The sequence below is a fragment of the Lethenteron reissneri genome, chromosome 34 (assembly GCF_015708825.2).
Source record: "Lethenteron reissneri isolate LAM-NWPU_2019-01 chromosome 34, ASM1570882v1, whole genome shotgun sequence".
Classification (NCBI taxonomy): domain Eukaryota; kingdom Metazoa; phylum Chordata; class Hyperoartia; order Petromyzontiformes; family Petromyzontidae; genus Lethenteron; species Lethenteron reissneri.
In genome coordinates this window covers 4,992,858-5,007,293 of record NC_083812.1, presented here as the reverse complement: position 1 = coordinate 5,007,293, position 14,436 = coordinate 4,992,858, and the positions used below count along the sequence as shown (strand labels likewise).

At 48.3% G+C, this 14,436-nt stretch overlaps 2 protein-coding genes across 4 annotated transcripts in view; one reads left to right on the top strand and one right to left on the bottom strand.

The window, feature by feature from the left end:
* LOC133350576 (WD repeat and FYVE domain-containing protein 3-like) overlaps positions 1-14,436 on the bottom strand; it is a 56,656-nt gene that overhangs the window by 18,094 nt on the left and 24,126 nt on the right. For both annotated transcript variants that reach the window (XM_061565056.1, XM_061565057.1), the window contains exons 17-24: positions 14,145-14,293; positions 13,500-13,620; positions 12,339-12,424; positions 11,708-11,788; positions 5,029-5,083; positions 2,274-2,393; positions 770-887; positions 136-242 (exon numbers count right to left, since the gene is read on the bottom strand). In XM_061565056.1, coding sequence (XP_061421040.1) covers positions 136-242; positions 770-887; positions 2,274-2,393; positions 5,029-5,083; positions 11,708-11,788; positions 12,339-12,424; positions 13,500-13,620; positions 14,145-14,293 — 837 coding nt within the window. The remainder of the gene's footprint in view (positions 1-135; positions 243-769; positions 888-2,273; positions 2,394-5,028; positions 5,084-11,707; positions 11,789-12,338; positions 12,425-13,499; positions 13,621-14,144; positions 14,294-14,436) is intronic.
* On the top strand, positions 8,126-12,551 carry LOC133350578 (leucine-rich repeat-containing protein 18-like). 2 transcript variants are annotated; one of them, XM_061565060.1, is made up of 2 exons: positions 8,126-8,289; positions 10,228-12,551. In XM_061565060.1, the coding sequence occupies exon 2, from the start codon at positions 10,236-10,238 to the stop codon at positions 11,016-11,018; it is 783 nt and encodes a 260-aa protein (XP_061421044.1). In that variant the 5' UTR covers positions 8,126-8,289; positions 10,228-10,235; the 3' UTR covers positions 11,019-12,551. The 2 variants fall into 2 exon arrangements, with proteins under 2 accessions (XP_061421044.1, XP_061421043.1); XM_061565059.1 differs by lacking the exon at positions 8,126-8,289 and adding an exon at positions 8,340-8,500.

Genomic DNA, 14,436 nt, shown 5'->3' with positions numbered 1-14,436 from the left:
ATCAAGGGTCAGGGATCGAACCCACGACTTCCTGTATACCAGACGAGCAAGTTAACACCTCGCCACCACGGCGCCCCTTAACAAAGCCCGACTGCTTTGTGGACAACTGCCTCGTGGCTGCGAAGCCGCACTCACCTGCAGGCGGAGAAACGTTTGCGTGAACGGTTCCATCCGCACGAGGTACGAGGCGACGATCATGGCCGACGAGTAGTGCGTGCCGTAGTGGTAGGCCGGGGTCTCGCCTGCAGACGCACGTCGCAGCAAACGTTCAGTTTAGAAAAATTCACCCATGTCCGTATAGCTCTCCGATGATGCAATGCCCCCTTTCTCTCTTCCCAGCCAAGGTGATTTCAAGGCACTTCGCTGCAACATTTGTATCCAGCTCCAATTCCGATTTAAAGCTTTCGTGACTGCAGGGATTCATATTCTTGGTTCTTTCAGTAAAGTCACGTAGAAGGGAAGTAATAAAATAATAAAGCATAATAAAATAATTCTCACGACGTTTCGGCCACAACGCAAGCAGCCGTCCTCAGGTGAATTATTTTATTATTTTTTATTTTTATCATTTTATTACTTCCCTTCCCTTCTACGTGACTTTACCGAAAGAACCAAGAAGACAGCTCCAATTCGTTAAGTCCGTGCCCGCATTCGCGCGCGCGCGTTTGCTCTGAAGGGCGAATGCGAGAAACGTAAGCTCGTTGCGTCAGTCGTCGCACACCGATTGCAAATTGCCGTCGGCGTGTTTGAGTGCCGGAGCCGCCAGCTGTACCGTTTGGGTCCTCCCAGTCTTGGTAGCGCTTCTGGAACTGCTCCAGGCGCTCCATCGTCTGCGCTCCCATGGGTTTGGACATATCTCGGAACGTGCGAGGGTCCGTCAGGTCAAGCTCCTGCTCCCACCCAACACAGAGAGGAGATATACAACCAAAACGGTTTCCTTCACGAAGCACACTTTGTCATTTGAAAGCCGTAATAAAAGCCACATTTTATAGAAATTTATCACGCAGCAAGAATGCACATGGAGCCACTGTGTATGTGCGCTAGACGCGTCAATGACAATTGCCGACACTTCGCCACAACATTCTAGTTCGGCTGGTTTGTAAAGCCCCGTGCACAAGCAACATAAACAATAAACACACTGATATCAGCGCGTTGCTATGCTGACAAAGAAAATGATTCATTTTTGCCAATGAGTGCTTTCCCCATCACGTCCTGAACATGGTTTGATGGCCCACTGCACACACGTATCTGGTACGTGTATCAAAGTGCACGTGGATATCCGTTGCTATGCTGACAAAGAAAATGATTCATTTTTGCCAATGAGTGCTTTCCCCATCACGTCCTGAACATGGTTTGATGGCCCACTGCACACACGTATCTGGTACGTGTATCAAAGTGCACGTGGATATCCGTATCTGGTACGTGGTGTATCATAGTGCATGGGGGAATTCGTATCTTGCACGTGTATCAAAGTGAACGTGTAAATTCGTATCTGGTACGTGTATCATAGTGCACGTGGAAATTCGCCCCACTCGCGATTTGATGAACTGTCACAATTGCGGGTTGAGGTTCGATTCAAGAATATATTTATTTATAGTGAATGCAGCTATATCTCTCTTGGCTGCAGGGTTTACACGACAAAATCACAGCAGAGACGAACCGCAAACAATCGATTCTTAGACGGATGATTCGACGTATCTCGAGTTTAGGAATCAATGTTGATGAATTGTAATTCATGAATGACATGCCTAATGTAATGCATATATATATTATTGGTAGGAACCTCCTGGTTACACCAGCCCACAGGGGATTATTGTGTCCGTCTGTCGCGCAGGGAGGGGCTGGGTGGGGAGGGAGGGGCTGGGTGGGGAGGGGCTGGGTGGGGAGGGGCTGGGTGGGGGGTGGGAGGGTTGGGGCTGGGCTGGTCACCCCGTGGTGCCCTTATAAAACTCAACGTTTAACCTACTCACACCGGCTTATGCCCACCCTCACAGTCAGCCATATTTGCAGAATACACCACGCCGCCGTTGACCCTGGCCATTGACCGAGCAACCCAACGTTCCTACCAGCTCCCTCCGCAGGAATGTGTTAAAATTATATTGTTTGAAATGTCAACCCACTGCTAAAGGCCTCCCCACACCGTGGGGAGGCCTATTAGCGTGGTTGGCGCGGTTGGCCAAGTACGCTGCAAAATAAGTTCAACGTACATACATAAGTGTGCGTAGATAACAAATGTGTGTGGACACGCACACACGGGTAACAGAGCTCACGTGCACCTCAGACTGGTAGTCGGCCAGGATCCAGGGAAAGACGGGGTACTGCATGAGGTCGTTGTAGGAGCGTCCGGCCAGCGTGTTCAGGTGCATCAGGTACTGGAAGTTGCTGATCTCCCCGTGCTGAGGGAGGGGAGGGGAGGGAGGTGATGGCAACAGTCAAGACGCACGACAGAGTCAGAATCTTGAGTTTCGACTGGAAGAATCCGATGAGGTATGAAGCTCTTTTCACAGATGTCCAGTAGCGGTGGGTCAGAGTTACAACAAACAATACAAAAACAGATCGCGGTGGCAGGTAACAGAAAGCTAAGCGAGTCGCTAAATATCATTATAAATAAAATATATAAGTACAAATTGCATAAGTAGAATTTTTTTTGTCGATTTTTCAACACCAAATGAAATCTTGGGGCAAGGCGGCAAAACAAAAACAGTCCCAGACCACACCATGACCAGCACACAGTCCCTCAATAAAATTGCACGTTAAAATTGAACTGTCGATACATTGCTAAAGATTAAAGTTACAAATCACATTGGCAAATGTGGTGAAAATCAGAACTAATCTTCTGCTTCAGACTATTTTTTGAAGGATGATTCATGATGTTCAGGCAGGGAATAAGGTTGTTCCAAAACGTTGGTACTGCAATAGCAAAGCTTTCGTCACCTCTTACAATTCTTGTTCTTGGGATAGTTAAAAGAAAAATTACACAGACGTCTTGGGTTTCTTCCATTTGACAATCGGGTTCATGAATTAGCGAAGAATAGCGCGTATTTATCAATACGAATTTTATGGATGAACAGGTCACAATGTAGATTTATTTTTGAATGAAGTGATGTGAGATTGAATTTTAACTAGAGGTCACAATGGTGGGTCCTGTATGGTACATCCGGTGCAAATTGAAGATCAGAAGGATGAAGCGGGTTTCGTCTATTTAGCGATTCATAAGTAGCTGATCTGTAAGCAGCGTCATTGTAGTCAAAGAGTGGTTGAATGATAGCCTCAACAAATTTGCAGGTGCAATCGAATGGGAAAACATGTTTTTTACTGTATGAAAACCCCTAATTTTGATCAGATTTTCTTTGAGATGTTTTCAATATAGGGTTGGAATGTGAGCTTTGAAACAATCACTAATACCATGTATTTGAAGCACTCTGTTCAATGTTGTTTCCGATATCCGCAACAGGTGAAGGGAATTAAATCGTAGCGGCGAGTCTACCTGTGCCGAATCCATTCTTTTTTTATCTCTCTCCCAATTGTGCACACTGGTGCCATGTCATGAGATCAAGTGTTCGCTTGGATCTCTTGCAGAGCAGTGCAGCTCGGCGTTAGAGATCGGCCCACAGAAACGGGGACTCGCAGAACGACTTTTTAAACGTACCATTTATATTTATTCATTCACAAACTAGGGTGTATAATCTAGTGAGAATTATTTTATGTTTTATTTTTACTATTTTATTATTTCCCTTCTACGTGACTTTACCGAAAGAACCAAGAAGATGAATCCCTGCAGTCACGAAAGCTTTAAATCGAAATCTAGGGTGTATAATCTTGATTTGAAGCTTTCGTGACTGTAGGAATCCATACTCTTTGGTTCTTTCGGTAAAGTCACAGAGGTGTATACTTTTTCATACCCCCTGACTAGATATGAAGGTTCATCTCATGGCAGTTAAACCAATGTTTTTTTTGTTATTCCCAAAGCCACGATATTGATAAATGACGTTAAAAAAATTTAATTTGATGTGATGATTTTTCATGAAGCCATTGGTGAGCAGGCTGAGACCATTCACTTGCTAAGCTTAAGAACCTGGCGATTGAATTCTGGATTCAAATCCAAGGCCACAGCATTGACAGCTCAGTGATCTGACCTCCAAGTCACACGGCTGCCTCTTGGAATCAAATGTTGACTCGTTCCACTGTAATTGCTTCTTGTCTATTCTTGGACTCGGCAATTGAATCAGTGATTGCTAAACGTGGCTAGAATCATTTTAGAAGCAGACACGCAGGCCACCAGAGCAGGCTCTTCCAATTTTATTTAAATGTGATTAAAATAATTTACAGCTGCTGTACATTTTTTTACTCACTATATATGTATCTGTTATTCTTATGGTCTACATTTTGTGTTTTCAAAAAGTGTAATTTAAAAAAATATCTTTTGTAAATTTGCACTTCCATCCACCTGTTGGATTTATTTATCCTATAAATTCTAGCTCCTGTAGATGTCAATGGACTCTCCGAAGCTGCTTTAATACAAAAAGAGTTGATCAACCGTAAATGTCGAATTTTAAAAAAGATCGGTGCAGCAATACATCTTGCAGCATTGCTATTTAATTCCGTATGAATTGCCACGGGAGCATGAGGATTAGCATGGATTCACTTTAATTCTGGGCAAAAACAAATGAAAGGACTTAATGTTCTTCAAAGGGCAAGCTCTTGAATACTAATGAGGAGTGGACGTACACTCTCTCGGTTCATTGCCATCACGGGTGCGTAATGCCCCCCGCCGCTACTGCCAAAAGAGAGTGTTGGGCACTCAGGTGAAGACGAAATAATGAAACGGTGGCGACTGTGCTGAGACCAATAAAACACACTACACTTGAGCACCTGGTTCAATCGGAGGTGGCTGAAACCTGGATTTGAATGCAGGGAAGTCTGCTGTTCTGGCTCTGTGGCTACGACAGGGCAGCTTGTGAGCCGCTGTGCCACTTGGGACATCTCCATCTCGGGGGTAAACGGTTTCGATTATCCGGTGAAGATACGTACCACCCAGCGCTGCGTCACCGATCGCTCTCCAACCAGGCCGCTCAGCAGACCCGACCTGAAAAACAATGGAACACCGGGCTTTCATTTCTATTCTTGTTGCAAGGCCATGGTTTTAATGCTCAACTTGTATGTTTTGGGAACACAATGATTGACACAAATTAGGCCATTTAATCGCCATCATGTCGAGAGACAACGAAATTAAATTCCGTATTGAATGCACCATCAAGTGTAAAGAAATGGTCATGCAATATGACACCGGGGAACTACTTCTGAAGTCTGTCCAATAATTATCATGGTTGGCTACGAAAGAAGTTCAACATACATCCTATTGTATAGGATTTTATACTCCCAACACTAAAAGCAAGTTGTTTAAGCCAAGATATACATTTTCAGCGGCAAAAGTGGGGCCAAATATAATTACGGCATCAATGTTCGCTGAAATTACATTACATTGCAGCTCATTCTTGTTTGTATGGCTGATGTAGAGCCCCAATTATAGTTTAACTTTGAGGTGCTTTGGGCCAGATAATTGCTCCAGGAATACAGAGTGTATCGCTGCGATGCCTCCTTCGTATTTGTGAATCGGGCTTTGAGTCATTGTGCGTTCCTCGATCTGTTGTGCCGGGTAACCACAGTCACACAACGGAGAGATTTTTTTTCCCTTTTGCGCATCAAGTATCCACATCTGCTGTTGCGATGGCTTGTGTGTGGCTGTGGTTTTGGGGGTTGTGCCCAGAAGCTTCGCGGAACATCGGAGCCATGGATCATTCTGTCGGGTCTTTGACAATTTTTTAAAAAATTTGTCGATTACAATTCAGTGCAAATAACGCAATGATAATTGGAATCAATCCCAATTTTATATGGTGGGTTTTTGCACATTCATTGGGAAGTGTACTGAGGCCATCAACTCGCTACCCTTGAGAACCCAATCTGGGTGGCCACTTGAATCTCAGTGGTGCCGGCTGCTAGGTGACCTGTTGTGGTGTTAGCACCCCCCCCCCCAACCACCTCTTGGATCATAAATACCCACATCAAAACAAAATAATAACATTTTCATTAAATTTCGATTTAAAGCTTTCGTGACTGCAGGGATTCATCTTCTTGGTTCTTTCGGTAAAGTCGCGTAAAAGGGAAATAATAAAATAATAAAAATAAACCATAATAAAATACAATTCTCACGACGTTTCGGCCACAACGCAAGCAGCCGTCCTCAGGTGAAGAACAGGTCTGTTGGACAAACCCAGAAGCTTCGCAACGTCGTGAGAATTGTATTTTATTATGTAAAATTTTTATTATTTTATTATTTCCCTTCTACGTGACTTTACCGAAAGAACCAAGAAGAACATCTCCATTGTTGTATTTTCAAATCTTTACATGCATTTTAACCACCATTACGCCCCTTAATCAATTTACTGCTGGTTCAAGGTCTCCCCGTGCCCTATCAGTCGTGGGGGTTATTTAACCTTCACCACGCCGGTCAATACCGGTTGGAAGTGAAGAACCTCAGCAACAGCTCCGCGCAACACTCGCAGTCGACGTTAGCCTTTGCTTGGAATTGAACGCCCGCCCCGGGGCTCACAGCGCAGCATGCCAACGAGTGTTGCCATCACGTTAATAACATTCCTATCATCCGACTAATTACCGTGTCCTTCTCAGTGCCGGCTCACTCATCTGCGCAGATTTTGGTTTATTGCAGAGGAGCGTTGGCGAACGCTGGCAATGGTGTTCCGAGTCAAAAATAATAGGCAGGCGTCAGCATCCTCATCCGTACTTCACTCACAATGCCAACGTGCGCTTCTTCAAGAGAAAGTTCTTCGCCGTGTATGTGGCTGGAGGCACCGCTATCTTTAGCCAACCCTTCCGGCTCAGTGCGATGGGAAAATGACAACGATTTCCAGCTTTAACTCACTCAATTGTTCCCTGTGCTTTAGACAGGAAACCACGCAGGCTCCAAAGCAACAGACGTTGAATGGATAAAAAGCAAACACCAAAAATCACCTTTCTGGATTGCAGCTTCCGTCAAAAAAACATAGTTCGTTTTTTTCTTTCTGAAATTGAAATGTCTCGATCCTCGCCTTATCAAGGACACTCACTAATCCATGCTGACACAATCCAATTTAAGAGCACAACTGAATCGATGCCCGTCAGTAAACGCACGCCCACCCACAAACCATAGTGACCTATCAGGCGCGACAACAGTTACTGAAGCTGGAGGGGACATCGCGATCCTGCCCTCGGAAATGTCTCTTGACAGCAGGGAATTAATCACTGGCTCCGCACCTTAGCCAATGTTGAACTTGGCTGAAGCGGTGACGGATGAATTAGCCAAGCGGCTACCGTGTGAATAGTTCAAATGTGGCTGGGAACCTCCATCTGTAAGCTTCCTGGTGGGTTCCCTGAGGCCAAAGTAACTATCCCTAACAATAAGCATCCCAGACCAAAGTATGCGGGTACGGGTAGGCCGTGAGTCACTCGTGAGTAACCGTTTGTCACTCATTTCCCAACGTCTTGTCTCTTCTCACAATTCAAGTTCCTAGAATCAACCCACCCGCGCCTGCGACATGGCTTCATCCCAGAGGTCGCAATCAGGTACCCGATACCCGTACCCTACGGCCGGGTACGGGTACCCGTTTGCGACTCTGGTGCAGCCGGGTACGGGTAAGGAATCAAAACCCGTTTGCGACCTCTGACACAGGCCAGCAGACCAGCAATATACGCCACGGTGGCGAGATGTTAACTCCCTCGCCAAGTATGCAGGAGGTCGTGGGTTCGATCCCGACACTGACGCCTGTATATTTAGAGTTTGCATGTTCTCCCCGTGGTCGCGTGGACTTTTCTACGGGTCCTCCAGGTTTTTCACACCACATTTAAAATCAACGTGCGTTTAGAGTATTTGGCTGCTATAAATTTCCACATAAGCTCCTTCGTTGAGCTATCATTTGTGGCCAAGTCATTTCTGAAAAAGAGCTATGAAGCTCAGTGGGTTTCACCTGGTAAAATCAAAAGTTTAGTTAAACGCAATTCCTCCCATTCACGGCACCTCCCACCTCATGCATAATGTACGTGGCAGGCAGAACGTTGCCTGGCAACGCCACACAACAGTTGGCACGCAGACAAGGGGCCTCACTGCGCCCAAGTTGTGGCTCTCTGGCTGGCAGGCAAAAACAAATCACTGGCCCTCTTCGAGTTCAACTTCAACGGCCGCCGCTTCGATGGCAACGTGAGCGAGCTTCGGCGGCCCGCAGTCGAAGACTGAGGAAGGTGAGGGGGGGGCGGTTTTGTCGATGCGGTGGAGTGGGGCCGGTACGAGGGCCTCAAGGGGGGGCTTGAGGAGTCAGATTGTCGCACTTCGGCCTCTCCACTGCGAGTGTGGCTGGTAAAGTGGCCTCTTCCAGACGTCCTCTGCGCTGGCCGCGGAGAAGCCGCCGGGGCTTGAAGGCACCACATTTTGCACGCGCCTCGCGCAGTAACGGTAAGCTGCGTGCACATTTTTTTTAATTTAAACAACGTTTTTCAATGTTTTCGGCTCTCATAAGAAACATGCGTGAACCCTTTTCGTCTTTTTTTTCTTTCGTGGCGGCAAGTGAAAATGGACGGTTGCAAAATACGACGCCGCTTCGCCTGTCTGATAGCCATATCTTTCCTTAATGGGCATTTCCTTTCTGAATGCTAAAAGGAAAATAAAGCAAATGAGACCAAGACCAAAGTAGACAGCACGAGCCTGCCGGGTGAGATCAACTTGTTTGTCCTGTCACATTTCCCGTGGCCAAACGAACTCTGTGTCCGCTGGACCGCAACGCCGTTGCGCCGTGCCTTTTCAATTAGAGAAACGTGAGATTAAGGGCGGACATCCGTTACCCCGGCGCATACCGATGGAGCCCACACAGCGAGCGTGTACTGTTACCCGTGCTGCGCAGCGGCCGCAGCTATGGTAACGACTGCACGGCATTCATAGGGAACGTGGCCCTATCTAGGCCAGCCCGGCCCCTCTCTCATGTGGCCGTGTTTTGCGTGCCGTCACCTCGTCAACTGCAACGTGGCGAGTTGTTAACTACTTCGCCTGGTATACAGGGGGTCGCGGGTTCGATCCCAGCCCTCACGCCTGCTGCTGTATATTTGGAGTCTGCGTGTTCTCTCTCCCCGTGGTCGTGAGGATTTTTCCCCGGGTCTCATCCGGTTTTTCCCTCCGCTTTTCGAAACGTGCGTTTAAGAGTATTTGGCTGCTATAAATTGCCACGCAATAAGCCACTTCGTTGAGCTATCATTTGTGGCCAGGTCACTTCTGAAAAAAGAGTTATATAGCTCTCTGGGCCTTATTTGGTAAAATAAAAATAGCATACTTAGTTTAGTTTATAATTGTGCTGTGCTTAAATACGGCGGCACGCGTTGTCTCTTCTCGGTTTTCGCAACTGGCGTTAAGCTTTTCGGTTGTTAGGTTTTGAAGTCAGTCATCCAAAAAACAAGGAAGAACTGGAGCGCAATGAATGCCTTGCGTACAGTTTGTGTATTTGTGCGCGCGATGGGCAGCGGAAATATTTTTAGAGCTGGGTGTAAACGAGGTGCAATGACCTCATACTGCATTCAGCTTCCTTCGAATGTCCATTGTTATATACTCGTCAATTAAGCGTTTGCAACACGTACACAAACTGGAAAAACACTGCAACCTTGCTTGCAATGTTCGAATTCAAAAACGAGAACATAAATACGAACCTCCTCATTCTAGAAAAGGCCATGCTACTCATCAAGTTTATTTTGACCTTGACTGTTGAGAAAAGAAAATAGACGTCGGCAGGACATGTCGCTAGAAGGGATGGTGACTCGCGGTCGAGACTAATGACGGAGTGACAGCCAAAGGAGAGAACACGCATGAGTGGAGAACCACCGTGGAGATGGAGTGATGAAATCAGTCTCATGTGCAGGAGCTGGATGGACTGTCTGTCACATTGCAAGACCATGAAAGAATGGTGACGGCTTAGGGAGGCTTATTAGTGGACAGGAACATGCGTTTATAGAGTATGTGGCTGATATAAATTTGCACGCGATAAGCCACTTCGTTGAGCTATCGTTTGTGGCCAGGTCGCTTCTGAAAAAGAGCTACATAGCTCAGTGGGGCCTCACCTGGTAAAATAAAAATAAAACTCTTGAATAGTTTTGACTAGAGGCTAACCGAGCCGCGTGTGTTCGTTGCTTCCCGTGCAGAAGCCATCATGCCCAAGAAACGCGCGCCCAAGGGCCGAAAGCTGACGCTGAAGCAAGCCAAGGCGGCCGTGCACAGCACCCCCGACGGGAAGAAGCGCCTCAACCTCAGCAACGCGGGCCTCGCCATCTTCCCCAAGTGCCTCCTCAAGCTGAGCGACGTCGACGAGCTGGACCTCAGCCGCAACGCGCTCCGCGTCCTCCCGCCCTCCATCGGCAAGTTCGTGAACCTCCGCTCGCTCGACGTCCACAGCAACCGGCTCGAGAGCCTGCCTGAGTCGCTGGGCCAGCTGAGCGGCCTGCTGCACCTCAACGCTTGCAACAACCGGCTGGTTACGCACGGCCTCCCCGAGGGCCTCGCGCAGCTTCAGAAGCTGCGCACCCTCAACCTGGGCCTCAACGAGCTGGACAGCGTGCCGCGCTGGCTGGGCCATCTCCGGGAGCTCACCGACCTGGGTCTCTTCGACAACGCCATCGCGGGCCTGCCCGAGACCGTGGCCAAACTGCCCAAGCTCCAGAAGCTCAACGTGAAGCGGAACCCGCTTGCGCTGGCCCCGCCGGAGACAGGCGTCGTGCCGGGTGGGGGCGAGCCGTGCCCCGAGGAGGCGTCCCTGCTGCTGGTGCACGAGTCGGAGGTGTGCAAGCCTTGCCTGGCCTCGTGCCAGGAGGAGAGGGCACGTAGGGCCGGCCTGCTCAAGAACACCAACAAGGGGTCCAACCGCGGGGTGGGAAGGTTTTCCGGGCTCATAACGCCCAACTCCGTGGCGAAAGAGACGCAAACTGCCTGGAGATGAAGCGTTTATCGGGTACGGCACCACCTCAGGGATGTGGGCGACGTTGGAGACGGAGGTTTAGAGGGGGGTGTTTGTGCACGGGGTACTTTGGCAGCAGCAGCAGGACGCAGAAGTGTTACAGCAGAGCGAAGTTAACCTTGGCCCCGCAAAGCCACCTACTTCTCTAGATTTAGCCGGTTAATTAAATAACTTACATTTAACTCGGCGTTTGCCAAGAACACTTAATTAACCAGATTGGATTGTTACACACATTTTTACTTGAAAGTGAAATGTTATAATTTCAATACATTTTAAGGGAATGTACATGCCATAGAGTAATAGTTTTACACTTAGGTGGGTAAAATTAATTTAAACTGCCCAAGCCAATCAGAAAAATAAATCTGGACAGTGATACCAATATTCTTGGTTCTTTCGGTAAAGTCATCACGTAGAAGGGAAATAATAATTTTTATTTCATTTTTTTTCCTACGTGACTTTACCGAAAGAACTAAGAGTATGAATCCTTGCAGTCACGAAAGCTTCAAATCTAGAAACAATAAAAATTCTCACGACGTTGACTGCAACACAAGCAATCGTCATCAGGTGTGATACCAATGTTTACCGTCACTGACAAAAATTAAACTCCGATGAAGGAAAACCCCAACAACACCGAGCGCGTCATGGTTCCACGCGAATTGTGTTTCGCTCACCCAGCCTCCACACTTGCGTTGGGGTTCTGTCCGGAGACGCTCTCACTGCTGTCCGCGAGGGACGGTGCGATCGTCAAAAACCTGCGCTCGTCCGGGCGACAAAGGGGACACCACTTTGAGATCGCCTCGCCACCCCCCCAACTCCACAGTCATCGCACACGAAAGACAAAGATTCCCCCGTGGAGCCTTTAACAGACTTTTGTGGCTGTTAGAGAGCACCTATGAAGGCCAGCACAGGCATGCGAAGGGAATGGGCGGCCAGCACCACGCCCGGCCGCCTTTGTCTTCCGAGTGCTGATGTTTTACACACTGCATCAGGTACTCGTTTGAGGCTGAGTCGACAGAGTGGAGGCCCGGGACCGGTTCAGATAATTGTCACTGGTGTTGGCCGTGAGCGAGAATCGAACTCGGGTCGCCGGGTTCGTAGCGCAGCAACGCTAACCACCGTGCCACCGCTCCCCCATCATCACCCACACACACACACAAACACGGCACATTCGTAGAAAAACTAAGTGAGAGCTCGTTAATGTTCATGGTTAAGTCTACACCCTGATGATCTTTATCACTTTGTGCTTTGTTTGCAAAGGCTTTTAAGCTCGTGATTTGGTGCTTAACACGCCAGAGGCCTTACCTTTGGTACACCTTGTTTCTCACCCCACGTGGGAACACCAGGAGGTAGTTCCTGCCGTCGTTTGAGAATACTTCCACGGCCATCGGCTAAACAAAAATACCAAGAGGAGGATCTCAGCGGCATTGCGGTGTTACGTTTGACGAATAAGCGCGCCACTTGAGTGAACTTTGTGTACAAACTCATTTGCAATTAAATGTCTCTTCTTGGAAAGAAGGTGGGGTCTGTGGTTTCTGATGAAAAATTCTGTTTCGCACGAGATCAGCTCCCTGCTCTTGACAATGTCAGGGCTTTGGGCTGGGCCATCGAAATAGAAGATGGTGGTCACCTCATGGCGCTGTGCTTTCAGATGTGCTCCTGCGGCCGTCTGGAACGCTCTTCCTTCTGACATTAGGAAGCCACTGGAGAAATGCACTTTTAAATCTAGATTGAAAACTCATTTCCTTAGAGCTGCTTTTTGTGTTTAGTTTGTTGTACTTCCCCCGCACCTCCAATTAGCACGGTTGGCTACGTACGGTGCGAAAAATGTTCAACACACATACATTGCTTGCATTGTCTCCATAACTAAGCAGTAAATAGCCAGTCAAACTCCGGCTGTGTGTCCCGGCAAAATAACCCAACTAAACAGTATGAATGCTTCATAATGCACAGCAGCTGTACAAGTCTATATTTTATTTGGGATATATTTATTTTTACTAAGACGGTTCGTAACGTGAAAAGACATAGATGGTAAAAGTTAGCCAACAAAATTTCTGATTCTTAATCTGATCTGCGGCTCAGGATACAACAAACTATTCATCAAATCAGCGGAGCTAAGGGGGGCAATGGACGATTAATTTCGTGCCAAGAGACTACGAGTGAATATTCATGATAACAGAAAGGGGTCGCATGGCAGCGCATAGGTGGTTAGGTCCACTTCACTATGAACCCAATGACTTGAGTTCGATTCCCAACCACGGCGAACACCAGCGGTGAGTTATCCCTGAAGCAGCCCTGGGCATACCCCTCTCACCAACCCGTACCGACCAGCGTGGCGAAGATCAGGTAAACAGACCCCATGAACAACATGGCACGGGGGAGCCTCCGTCCTGTTGTGAACTGACAAGAGGAGCTGTGGTTGATCGGCACGGTACGGAACGGAGAAGAGCGGACGAGGGGCGGCACCTGCAGGAGGTAGCGCCGCTTGTGCACCTCGCGCACGCCCTCGTAGCTGAACTTGCTGCACGCGCGCTGCGGGTGCGACGGAGGCGATCGGGTCCCACGGGGAATCACCGGGTCCTGCAGCCTGGGTGGCGAGACCACCCGGAATCGTACGTGCAAGGACGAAGGGAGTCAGTGCCGTGTCGCGCATTCTCCCCAACGGTCAAACGCTTCATCCAATGACATAGGGAAGATGATGATGATTAAGATGATGATGATGATTGTTTCATCGCAGGGCCGTCAAAGAGGGTGGCAGCTTGGGGACGTCTGGCCTGGTTATGAAGATGATGATAGTGATGCTGTTGAGGACGATACAGGAACCAACAATGGTGCTTTTGACAGCCATGATGGAATTTTTTTGGATGTTCCAGCAACGGTTCGTATTGTTGATGATGAGGCTGCTACAGCTGCTGATGAAGCTGCTGCTACAGCTGATGAGGCTGCTACAGCTGATGAAGCTGCTGCTACAGCTGACGAGGCTGCTGCTTCAGCTGATGACGCTGCTGCTGCTACAGCTGATGACGCTGCTGCTGCTACAGCTGATGACGCTTCTGCTGCTACAGCTGATGACGCTGCTGCTACACCAGTGGCTGTGCCGGAGCTGCTCACTCGGGTGGCAGCATGTCGATGTCGCAGATCTCCCGGCGGGTCGTCATGGTGACCCCGTCGATGACGTAGAAGTGTTCCTTCCCAAAGAGCAGCAGCCCCTCGCTGGTGTCCAGGCCCTCAACTCGCGCGCACCGGTACATCTGGGAGATCTGGGAGCGACACGGCGGGGAGGCGGGGTCAGGCTGGGCGAGGTCGGGATCTGCTTGGTGTTACTGATCAGGGTTCGGGTTCAGATGACTGTAAATTGGATTTATTTAATGGGGTTTTTTTTATTGTATTTCAATTAGAGCCC